At 34.6% G+C, this 11,393-nt stretch overlaps 2 protein-coding genes and 1 non-coding gene across 3 annotated transcripts; 1 reads left to right on the top strand and 2 right to left on the bottom strand.

The window, feature by feature from the left end:
- On the top strand, positions 2,918-6,475 carry LOC104730278 (cation/H(+) antiporter 18-like). Its single transcript, XM_010449428.2, has 4 exons — positions 2,918-3,216; positions 3,574-3,796; positions 3,885-4,886; positions 4,985-6,475. The coding sequence occupies exons 2-4, from the start codon at positions 3,599-3,601 to the stop codon at positions 6,203-6,205; spliced, it is 2,421 nt and encodes an 806-aa protein (XP_010447730.1). The 5' UTR covers positions 2,918-3,216; positions 3,574-3,598; the 3' UTR covers positions 6,206-6,475.
- TRNAL-CAA lies at positions 7,283-7,366 on the bottom strand. Its single transcript has one exon. It is a non-coding gene; the product is annotated as a tRNA-Leu (tRNA).
- LOC104730270 (reticulon-like protein B4) lies at positions 8,331-10,191 on the bottom strand. The gene is made up of 5 exons (XM_010449417.2): positions 9,884-10,191; positions 9,205-9,385; positions 8,982-9,123; positions 8,812-8,881; positions 8,331-8,721 (listed from the first exon to the last, which is right to left on the bottom strand). The coding sequence occupies exons 1-5, from the start codon at positions 10,083-10,085 to the stop codon at positions 8,543-8,545; spliced, it is 774 nt and encodes a 257-aa protein (XP_010447719.1). The 5' UTR covers positions 10,086-10,191; the 3' UTR covers positions 8,331-8,542.

Raw genomic sequence — 11,393 nt, 5'->3', positions numbered from 1 at the left:
AATGATGCCACAAACAGTATGTGGTTGGAGAACACTTTTGAGGTGATAGGTTTAGATGTTGAAGAAGTAAGTACACAAAGGTGTGCTGTTGTCATCCAGGCTTTTTAGGAGACCTATGGGAGAAACAACAGAGGCAACAGCAACGGATTCTCCTTAATTTCTATAGTCGTGGGGACTGGGGAGGGGGTCAGGTAACATTCTTTTTAGGAGTGCGTGCATCTCCGGAGTTTAATCAGACAAAAAATTTTATGCTAAAGTAACTAAAACATATCACAAGATTAGGTTGGAAACTAGAAAAAGAAAGTGAAAGCAAAATAAAATATGTAATTTTCGTAATATACGATAAAATTTTGCAGTATTTTCAAGTAAATAATTATGTAAGCTATTTTGGTAAAAAAAAAAAATGGAACAATACTGTATATGGTATATCTTAAATATTTTTGAAATTAGATAGTATAGATTTTAAATTTCTAATAAGACTAAATGTATAATATCAAATTAATCCTATTTCTTTTGTGGCTTTCTTAATCACAAAGAAACTGTGTAAGTTATAATAATGGATCCATAAACATTATTAAATCAGTGCCAAACAAAAGTTGACTTTATCAGATTCCTTTTTTTTTTCAGCTAGTTATACTAAAAAATACAAAACAATAACAAAATTGGGAACAAGTAGCAAATTCCTTAAAAGAAAAATGCAAAAAGTAATGAGATAACTCGTAAGCATTAAGAATCCCAAAGAGAGACGGCAGAAATGGACGACTGAGCAATGTTTAAAGTTTAAACTCTGCTGGCTGCTGCATCTCTCTCTATCTCCCTCTCTATTTATTTAAGTAGTAAACTTGTAATGTAAGCTTAGTATGACTACGTCTATATTGGAGATTATGTCATGGACTAAACATGTAAAAAAGTGTTATCCTAATTATTTGGAAGAAAATTCAGTGTGGTTATAATCTTTCTACTCTACTATAGTTATTTTCATTGAGTTTTAAATAAAAAACAATCTATGAAATAGCATAAAACAGTAGTCCATTGGGATAAATGTATTTATATCATTATGATGTTGTTTATTTGGTGAATCAGACGCAGTAACTGGACACATGACATATGCATGTTGCTGTTTGTTTGAGAACAATTAAAAACATGAACTGAATTAGGTATGAAGGGACCTTTTTCTCTCGTTACCCCAAAATACATATTAATGAATTACTAAAACTTCTGCTTTTTTACAGGATATTCCCTAGATTGATTGAGTTATTCTCATCTCATATGATGGAACACATATTATTAATGAACTAGATTAGGACCATGCTAGAGCACTGATTGAAATTCATTTTATTTATATTATAATTTTAGAATAAAATATGATTTCGAAGATCACGACTAATGCTAGATTAAGATCTTAAAAACTTTAAATCAATTATATAAATTATCTTTTATTCTAAAATTATAATAGAAATAAAAAGAATTTCAATCAGTGCTCTATCACGGGTACTAATCTAGCATTAATATTTAATTTTTAATAAATAGAATACGATCCCGAAGATCACGATTAATCTTGTTAAATTAGCGAGATTTGATTCCTTTTTTATGATTGAGAGTATATTTTCTTTAATAATTTTTTTATTGATGTGGTTTATCAATAAAATATGTGGAAAATTAATTGGTAATATTGTGATTCTAGATATTTGGAACCATACACGTGATCTTCCAAAAATAAAGTTTGGAATATCCATGAACTCAATTTGGAATAACCCGTTTAAGATTTTCGGTTTTATTTGTTACAATTAATACATGGATTAATTTATAACCTATTTATAACCATTTATTAAAATTATAAAATCTACCAAAACAATGTTGTGTACTTCCGTTTTATTATAAAGATGATTAGTAAAGTTAACGTTTATTTTTTTTATATCTTTAGATTCATTATTTTATTTGATTTAGTGTTTTATCCACAAAAACTATGATTTCAGTTTAATTTATTTGTGAATTAGAACGAGTCGGATTCTACATCTAGAGATGAGAGACCAAATAGCAAATATCACATTTTTTTCTTTTGGCATAGACCAATATTATCAAATGTGCACGATATAATCTATATGTCCTAATTTTCTTTTGTATTTTTTTTCTGTTAAGATTGAGTTACAACTGATCGGTCAATTAGCCAAATCTTTATATTTATAGGAAACAAGATTTTATCTTTGGTGTAATGGTATTTACAGTGCCGGACCAAAGTATTTGGGGGCCCATACAAATTATAAAAACTATAGACTAAAAACAAAATTCAATTAAACTAAACACCTATTTTTACAAGTATAGATAGAAAATATCCTAAAAAAACTGTAACCAACCCTTAAAATTTCTGAAAATTAACATTTTTTAGTATTTGGAGACCTCATTGTAACCAATTTTTTTTTCAAAAAATGTGAGGTCCCATTGCAATGTTTCATGTCAATGGGGTCAGGTCCGGCACTGGGTATTTATGTCTATTTTTGGTGGACTTATGATTTGCTAAAAAACTACTATCATTTTATTTTCTTTTGTATTTTATTTGAAAGTATCTAGTTTTATAATTTTGTGAAAATACAGTATAATAAGTTTCTTATACTGTATATAATCCATTAAAAAGGTATTAAATTGGATGGAATGGGAAACAAAAGTGGACTTTATCAGATACATCTTTTCCTTTTCGGTGCCTCCTTTTCAGCTAGTTTCGTTAAACAAAACACTAAAAAAAAAAACTAAAAAAAAAAACAAATTGAACTCCCATATGAAAATTGCAAACATCATTATAAAGTATATTTTTGGGTGCACCAACATATATATCATTTATAAAGTTATGATGAGATAATAAACTTGTAAAGTGGTGACTAAGCATTAAGTATCCAAAAGAGAGAGAGGGACCTGAAAAAAATGGACGACTAGGAGATAGGGAGAGATGGTTTGTTGGGTTGTAAACTAAAGACACTACTGCTCACATCATCACAAGCTCTCTCTCTCTATTTAAGTCGTAATCTTCAAGTCAATATCGATCCAACTTCTCTCTGTACACTTTTTTTCCTTGTGTTGTTTTTGTCGCCTTCTCCGCCTCCGCAATTTCCACGAATCATCCTCCTCTCTCGTTGATCTTTTCACATGTCGGCTCATTCCAAAGCATAGCTATTTCAAGTCCGACTACTACCTTCGTCTAGTGAGATCAGCTAATTTCTTCAGGTACTCTCACTCTCTCGTTTAATCTCTTCACAATGCCTAGATTTTTACAGATATAAATGATGGCTTTTGACCTGCTAATTTCGAGATAATTTCCTCGAGAATGCTGTGTAATTAAGGAATCTAATTTTCCCGTTCTCTGTTTCTGTCTTGGTGCAACTCTATATGCATGTATCAAAAAATTTAATCTTTTTTTCGAGAATCTGTAATTGAAAATAAAATCTGTTATGATTTTGTTTTAGCTATTTCTAATTCTATTAGGATAATTCCATTTTGATTTTTATTCTGTTTTTTTTTTTAATTGGATTCCAAGTGTATCTAAAAATCTATAAAGATCGAAGCTTTATTTTTCTCTTGCAGGGTTTTTGAAGAAACAAGTTGAAGAATGGCTACTACAAATTCTACAAAAGCTTGTCCTGCTCCGATGAAAGCAACCTCTAATGGTGTTTTCCAAGGAGATAACCCAATAGACTTTGCGTTACCTCTTGCGATTCTTCAGATCGTCATTGTTATTGTTCTCACTCGTCTTCTTGCTTACCTTTTAAGACCCCTGAGACAGCCTCGTGTTATTGCTGAAGTTATTGTAAGCTTTTTTTTTCTTTTTCATCTCTCTTGTCGTCAATTCCTATGAATTAGGTGAGTGATTTAGTGGTCTGTTGATGATTATGCAGGGTGGGATTATGCTTGGACCGTCTCTTCTTGGCCGTTCAAAGGTCTTTCTTGATGCTGTGTTCCCAAAGAAAAGCTTAACTGTTCTAGAAACTCTGGCTAATCTTGGCCTTCTCTTCTTCCTGTTCCTTGCCGGACTAGAGATTGACACCAAAGCTCTTCGTCACACAGGGAAAAAGGCTTTGGGAATTGCCATGGCTGGAATCTCTCTCCCGTTTGCTCTTGGCATTGGTTCTTCATTCGTTTTGAAAGCAACAATCTCCAAAGGAGTAGATAGTACTGCGTTTCTAGTTTTCATGGGTGTGGCGCTCTCCATCACTGCATTCCCTGTGTTGGCTCGTATCTTAGCTGAGCTTAAGCTTCTAACCACTGAAATAGGACGGCTTGCAATGTCAGCTGCTGCTGTTAACGACGTGGCAGCTTGGATTCTTCTTGCTCTTGCCATTGCTCTCTCTGGATCCAATACATCTCCCCTTGTATCTCTCTGGGTTTTCCTTGCTGGATGTGCTTTTGTCGTTGGTGCTGCTTTCATCATTCCACCAATCTTTAGATGGATTGCCCGGAGGTGCCACGAGGGAGAACCCATTGAAGAAACATACATCTGCGCCACTTTGGCTGTGGTTCTTGTTTGTGGATTCATTACTGATGCCATTGGTATCCATTCTATGTTTGGTGCTTTTGTGGTTGGTGTTTTGATCCCAAAGGAAGGACCTTTCGCTGGTGCACTCGTCGAGAAGGTGGAGGATCTTGTCTCAGGTCTCTTCTTGCCGCTTTATTTTGTAGCAAGTGGTCTAAAAACTAACGTGGCAACAATTCAAGGAGCTCAATCTTGGGGTCTTCTGGTTTTAGTCACTTTCACTGCTTGTTTCGGTAAGATTGTTGGCACTCTCGGTGTTTCCCTCGCCTTCAAGATACCTATGCGAGAAGCTATCACATTAGGATTCCTCATGAACACTAAAGGATTGGTCGAACTCATCGTCCTCAACATTGGAAAAGATCGAAAGGTACAAACTTTATTCCAATCTTATAACAATTGTGTGCGTCAAGAAAGGTCCAAAGATTATAACTTTAAATAATCTCTCTGCTGATGTTTTCCTTACAGGTTCTCAATGATCAGACATTTGCCATAATGGTTCTAATGGCTCTCTTCACAACCTTCATCACCACACCAGTCGTAATGGCAGTCTACAAACCAGCAAGAAGAGCCAAGAAAGAAGGAGAATACAAAAACAGGACAGTAGAACGAGAGAACACAAACACACAGCTTCGTATCCTCACATGTTTCCACGGAGCCGGAAGCATTCCTTCAATAATAAACCTCTTGGAAGCATCAAGAGGCATCGAGAAAGGCAAAGGACTCTGCGTTTACGCTCTCCACTTAAGAGAACTATCAGAGAGATCTTCAGCTATTCTAATGGTTCACAAAGTCCGCAAAAACGGAATGCCGTTTTGGAACCGAAGAGGAGTCAATGCAGACGCAGACCAAGTAGTAGTTGCTTTCCAAGCATTTCAACAGCTGAGCAGAGTCAATGTCCGACCAATGACAGCAATCTCATCAATGTCTGATATTCACGAAGACATCTGCACAACAGCTGCAAGAAAAAGAGCAGCCATTGTGATTCTTCCGTTTCACAAGCATCAGCAGCTCGATGGTTCGTTAGAGACTACACGTGGAGATTACCGTTGGGTGAACAGGAGAGTTTTGCTTGAAGCTCCTTGCTCAGTTGGTATATTCGTTGACCGTGGACTCGGTGGCTCAAGTCAAGTCTCAGCTCAAGACGTTTCTTACTCTGTTGTTGTTCTCTTCTTCGGTGGTCGTGATGACCGTGAAGCCTTGGCTTATGGGTTACGTATGGCGGAGCATCCTGGAATCGTTTTAACTGTTTTCAGATTTGTGGTAGCGCCGGAGAGCGTCGGAGAGGTTGTTAATGTGGAAGTGGGTGACAACGGTAACAACGAGAAGAATCTGAAATGGGATGAGGAGATTATGTCTGAGATTAGGAAGAAGTCTTCGGTGGATGAATCGATCAAGTTCGTGGAGAGAAGGGTTGAAAACGCCGCCGTGGATGTTAGATCGGCGATTGAGGAAGTACGGCGGAGCAATCTGTTTCTGGTTGGTCGAGTGCCAGGTGGCGAGATTGCGTTGGCGATTAGGGAGAACAGTGAGTGTCCAGAGCTTGGACCTGTCGGAAGTTTGTTGATTTCGCCGGAATCATCGACGAGAGCTTCGGTTTTGGTGATTCAGCAATACAACGGCGCCGGAGCAGCTCCGGATTTGGCTGCGGCGGACTTGGTGGCTTCAACGGATAGAGACTCTGAATAAATCAGTGGTTAATAAAGAACGGTTCGGTTCGGTTCAGGGAATGGTTTACCATAGGTAGCGAAATAGTTGGTTAACGAGTACGGTTTTAATCGAATGACCCGGACTTTGTTCTCACTGTTTCATTACTGGATTGGGTTTTGCTTTTAATAAAAAAATAATGATTGGCTGACCCAAAAAAAGTAAGGAAAGAAAAAAAAGATGAACAAATGGTTAAATTTGTTGTTGATATTAGGTTCATGTTGAAATAATAAATCGTCTGTTTTTAATTAATTTTTTAATGCATATATATAATTTGATATTATTATAAAGTGTTGTAACTTTAAAAAAATAAATCAAATATGGAGTAAAAAAAAATATATTTTCTTATCTTTTTTTTTTCTTTTGACAAATATATTTTCTTATCTATTAAACTAAATCAAACCTAAACATACATATAATCCAACAGTATTAAATTAATAATAGTAAGATATTAAAAATTCCAATATAAATGGAGATAAATTTCATTGGTTTCTTTCGATTAGTTAAAAAATTACCTAAATGGACAAAAAAAACATTTGTCAAAAGTGAGGTTTGAAATGGAGATAAAATATTTCATTGGGTTCTTTCGATTAGTTTTAAAAATGGATTTAATTCTCTGGTGCCCCTATACCAGAAATTCTTTTCTGCATCACCTCCACTTATTCTCACTACCCCTTCTTTGATGAAATGACGAAACTACCCTCTAACAATTTTGAAAAGAAAATTGAACGTACAACTACATCCAGTTGTACTGGATATCCCTTAAACTGGATATCCCTTAGTTGTACCTCCAGTTGTACCCATCGCACCCTAGTTGTACCTCGCATAGTAGGATTCGAACTCTGGGCGCGCGGGTGCGCATGGAACTTGCAACCACTGAGCTATTGTGTTTTTCGTTGAACATTTACCGATTTAATTATATTTAACCTTTAACAATTTTCATTAAGGGTAATATTGTCTTTTTACCATTGAGGGGTTTTTGAGAAATTGTTTTGATGAATAGGGGTATTAGAGATTACTGTCCTTTTAAAAATACCTAAATGGACAAAAAAAAACATTTGTCAGAAGTGGGGTTTGAACCCACGCCCTCTTACGAGGACCAGAACTTGAGTCTGGCGCCTTAGACCACTCGGCCATCCTGACTATTGACAGTTATCTATACTATTAACCATATATATTTGCATAATAAAACCTACTAGTAAAAGATCTTTGTGTTTGTGCACTTGTTAATAGTTATGATCGAGTTTTTGCACATACATTCTGCGATTAGTTAATTCGTTATGTATTACTATAATAAAGATTTATTTTCTGTCAAAAAGATTAATTTTCTGTAAAACTATATCAATTAATGTTGTTAACAAACTATATCCAAGAATCATTAATTGATAATATTTAAATAGTGCATTTATTACTAAGCATTTTCTAAAATTTGTGTGAAAACTCTATAAAATCAATTTTTGATATAGACGGAGTAAGTTATTTATACTTTTTGTTTTCTCAAAGCAAGAAACCATTAATTAGACTAACTCAAACTCGATACGAACTCATGTTATTCCAAAATTGAAATGCATCCAACAACTAGTAGCATTGGAAATCGGAGAAGCAAAAGTCTTATTCTATTATGAAAACAAAAGTCACATAGTATAAACTTAACTTTTTGTATGATCATTTGTGTGTGTTTGTTTATGTGATTTACAAAGTTAGATCCATATTAGCTCAAGGTAATCAACAATGCCTTTCTTTAAAGTAAATATTATTAACCAAAATTACATTCTTATGATGGGGAAGAGGTTTTAGTGGACACGGCTGGAGAGACTTGTTAGGGATGATGGGGTGAAAAGGGCGCTCAACTAGAAGAAGTTATAGAGTAGGAGGAACTAGGAAGCAATACCAGAAAATTAAAGTTTCTCCTTCTGCTATCTCCAAGCAAGGCAATGTAATTAATAATGCCTGATCGGGCTTTACTTCAGAAGAAGGAAAGGAGGCTGAGCAGAAGAGAAACAGTTCTTCTCATGAGGTAAAGTAAGAACTCATGAAAAGGCTTTTAGTTTTATTTTTTGTTGGACTAATTTTCAGATAGGATGCAATATTGAAGAAGGATTAGAAATGAAGCAAACACAAATAGCCAACAACAATAATTAATTAACATCCATCTGTTCTCTCATACTCTAAATATTTTTGGTTAAAAACCCCAAATATATAATGAACATAATAATAATAACAAGAGACCGCCGACCAAAAGGGTTTATCAACCAACAGCTTCTAACAAAACATGTTTTGAACCATTACTACGATTCCAATGAGAGTAACTTAGATTCCTTAATCCTTCTTCTTGTTCAGAGCTCCTCTTGGAATCTTGCTCAAGACTTTACTGAAAACCTTCTCATCGAGTACTGCATATTGCTTCTTGATCTCCTTCATAGCCTTCTCGCCAAAGGCATCGACTTTGTCCTCATACTTTTCGTAAACCACAGGAATGGTGAAGAGAAGAACAGTAGCTGGAAGCAAAAAAAAAGAGGCTAATTATCAAGCTATGGAAGTGTGATTCCTGTCAGATTGAAAGCAATAAGATGCATATGAATCATTACCAATATAGAACAATGTCAAGAAGTTGCAGCAACTGCCAATTATGGACAATACCCACAAGCCAGCAATTACCTAAAAGATGTGCAAGTAGGTGTTAGCATTTACTAGGAACATAAGAAAAAGGAAAAAGAAACCGTTTTGCATCGAGGTAGATAACATGAAAAATAGATACCAAGATAAATTTCTTGAGATCTCTTCCTGAAGCAATGTTCCTAAGAACGGTAAAGCCACGATTGATTTCAATCCTTAATCCAGAAACAAGTTGAAGGACAGGATCCTCAGGGATGTGAACTTCCGGGATGTGAGGAGTTGACCTGAGAATGTATAAACAGTTAATCAAGCAGTTGTTGATGCATCGTTATCTCATACACCAAGGATGTTTTTCAAAAACTTACTTGTGGATAAAGGTACAAGCATTAGACCACAAGAACAATGCTGCGAGAGCAGCCATGGCAAAGTGACAGAGAAAAGTGAGGAAATGGTATTCGATTAACTCGAATAGTACCCAAGACGCTGTTATAGCACCAAAGACTCCACCAGATACCTTCTTGTTCCTCCAAAGGAATATATCAGCAGCTACATGCAGCAAACAATGAATCCAGATTTAGCAAAGATTTTTTCACAAGCGTTAAGCATATGTTCCACCAAACAAGATAATGAAGTACAAAGATTACATACACAAACTCAATTTCAGCTTTTCATATAAAGAGCAAAATCACTATGTAAACTACTCAGCTACCAAAATCACTATATGAGATACTCAATCGAGCGAAATCACTATGTAAACTTGAGCAAAACAACTGTATAAGATACTAAATCGAGCAAAAACAGAGTTCAATATCAGCTTCATATAAGAGCAAATCACTACTCAATCGAGCTGAATCACTAGTAAACTACTCAATCGAGCAAAATCGCTATGTATAAGATACTAAATCGAGCAAAATCTCTAAGTATAAGATACTAGATCGAGCTAAATCGCTATATAAACTACTCAATCGAGCTAAATCACTATATATTATACTAAATCGAGTAAAAAACAGAGTTAAATTCGAAGATATAGAGATAGATCCATACGTTTTCCACCACCGAGAACCTTATGAACAGGTTTCTCCCTTCCGAAAAGTCGGTAGATCTTTGACTTGAAGGACGACGACGAAGACGATGTAGATTTCTTATCGTCATCGGAATCGGAAAGAGAAGAGGAGTCACCATGGCCATGGATCTTCTCAACAATCTTCTCCAAGATCGATTCCTCGTGCTTGTGGTCTTCCACCATTGTTGTTGATTCTAGAAACCTCCGAGAGAAAAAGAAAAGAAAAAAAACCCCTAATTCGTTTACTTGTTTTTTGAAAGAATCGAAGAGAGTGTGTCTGTCTGTGTGTGAGACAGTGAAATAAGAGAGCGTGTACGTCAGATTCAATCTCATCCGTTGATTTGAGAATCTCAATCCAGTCCGTTGGATGGATTCGGATCCGGGCCTCGAGTAGGTGACTCTGTCCACGGTGGAAAATCAAATTGTTTTTTTTTTCTTTTTTTTGACGATAATTGTTTTTTTTTTTTTTTACGATCAATTGTTTTTTTTTTTTTTGTAGCAGATTTAACATATTTGGCGTGGAACTAACGGTCGTTAATCGATGTGAATAATTTCCGGTAACGTTACCGTGGAACGTTAGATGTCGGCGGATTTCATTTGTGTTGGGCTTATCAAATGGGCTTGTTTGTATTAGGCCCTTTAATTATTTTTTTTGTCAACAATTATTTTTGTTTAGTGTTTTACGCTATACTAGATTTGGACCTTGCTCGATTTTTTTTATTTATACTAGGGCCCGGATTGGTAACGGCTGTTACTTATGGCTGTAAAGACTTTAAATTTAAAATTTTAGCTGTAGAGAATTTAACTGTAGAAACTTTAACTGTTAAAATTTGATTGGTAACAAATACTTTTAAAGCTGAAGCTGTTACTTTTATTATTAAAATATATTGAAATGATGATAATGAAAATAAAAATAATTATTATTAAAATGGATCTTAAAAGAAGGAGAAAAAAATAAGAATAATTAATGTGTAAAAATAATTTATGTAAAATTTATATATAAACTTTTGGAAAGCTTTTAAGTATAATGGGGGTGAAAAAAATAAAGTTTTATATTTTTTTAATTTTAAAGCCTGGTTTTGACGCTTTTAAAATTTTGAGAAAACAAGGAAAAAAAAAAAAAAGTGACTTACAAAGCTTTAAAAAAAATTAAAGTCAAAAAAGTTTGATTGGCAAATAAATGGCTTTCAAGGCTTTAATTTTTTTTAAAGTCTTAAAAGTCTTGTACCAATCAGGGCCTAGGTTTTGAACCCACGCTACGCGTGGGTTTATTTGATTTATTTTGATAAAAATTATATATGATTGATGACGGTAATGAATATTATTTTACACAAAACTTTAAATTACTATTAAGGAAAAAATTAAATTTCATATACACAATTTTTAAAAATATAAAAATCAGCTGTGTTTTAAAATCAAATCTGATAAAAAAATCATGAATTTAACTCGACGTCCAGGCGAGGCGGATCAAACTGGTGACCTCACATATCT

The sequence above is a fragment of the Camelina sativa genome, chromosome 2 (assembly GCF_000633955.1).
Source record: "Camelina sativa cultivar DH55 chromosome 2, Cs, whole genome shotgun sequence".
Lineage (NCBI taxonomy): Eukaryota > Viridiplantae > Streptophyta > Magnoliopsida > Brassicales > Brassicaceae > Camelina > Camelina sativa.
The sequence above is the reverse complement of the archived record's forward strand: the minus strand, read 5'-3'. Positions and strand labels throughout refer to the sequence as shown.

Excerpts from the sequence above, each read along its gene's own strand:
- LOC104730278 (XM_010449428.2), top strand. The coding sequence starts at position 3,599 with ATGGCTACTACAAATTCTACAAAAGCTTGTCCTGCTCCGATGAAAGCA. Across the intron at positions 3,797-3,884 it reads GTGTTATTGCTGAAGTTATT|GGTGGGATTATGCTTGGACC; the intron begins GTAAGCTTTTTT and ends ATGATTATGCAG. Across the intron at positions 4,887-4,984 it reads ACATTGGAAAAGATCGAAAG|GTTCTCAATGATCAGACATT; the intron begins GTACAAACTTTA and ends TTTTCCTTACAG.
- LOC104730270 (XM_010449417.2), bottom strand. The coding sequence starts at position 10,085 with ATGGTGGAAGACCACAAGCACGAGGAATCGATCTTGGAGAAGATTGTT. Across the intron at positions 9,386-9,883 it reads GGTTCTCGGTGGTGGAAAAC|CTGCTGATATATTCCTTTGG; the intron begins GTATGGATCTAT and ends TGCTGCATGTAG. Across the intron at positions 8,722-8,811 it reads CTTGACATTGTTCTATATTG|CTACTGTTCTTCTCTTCACC; the intron begins GTAATGATTCAT and ends TTTTGCTTCCAG.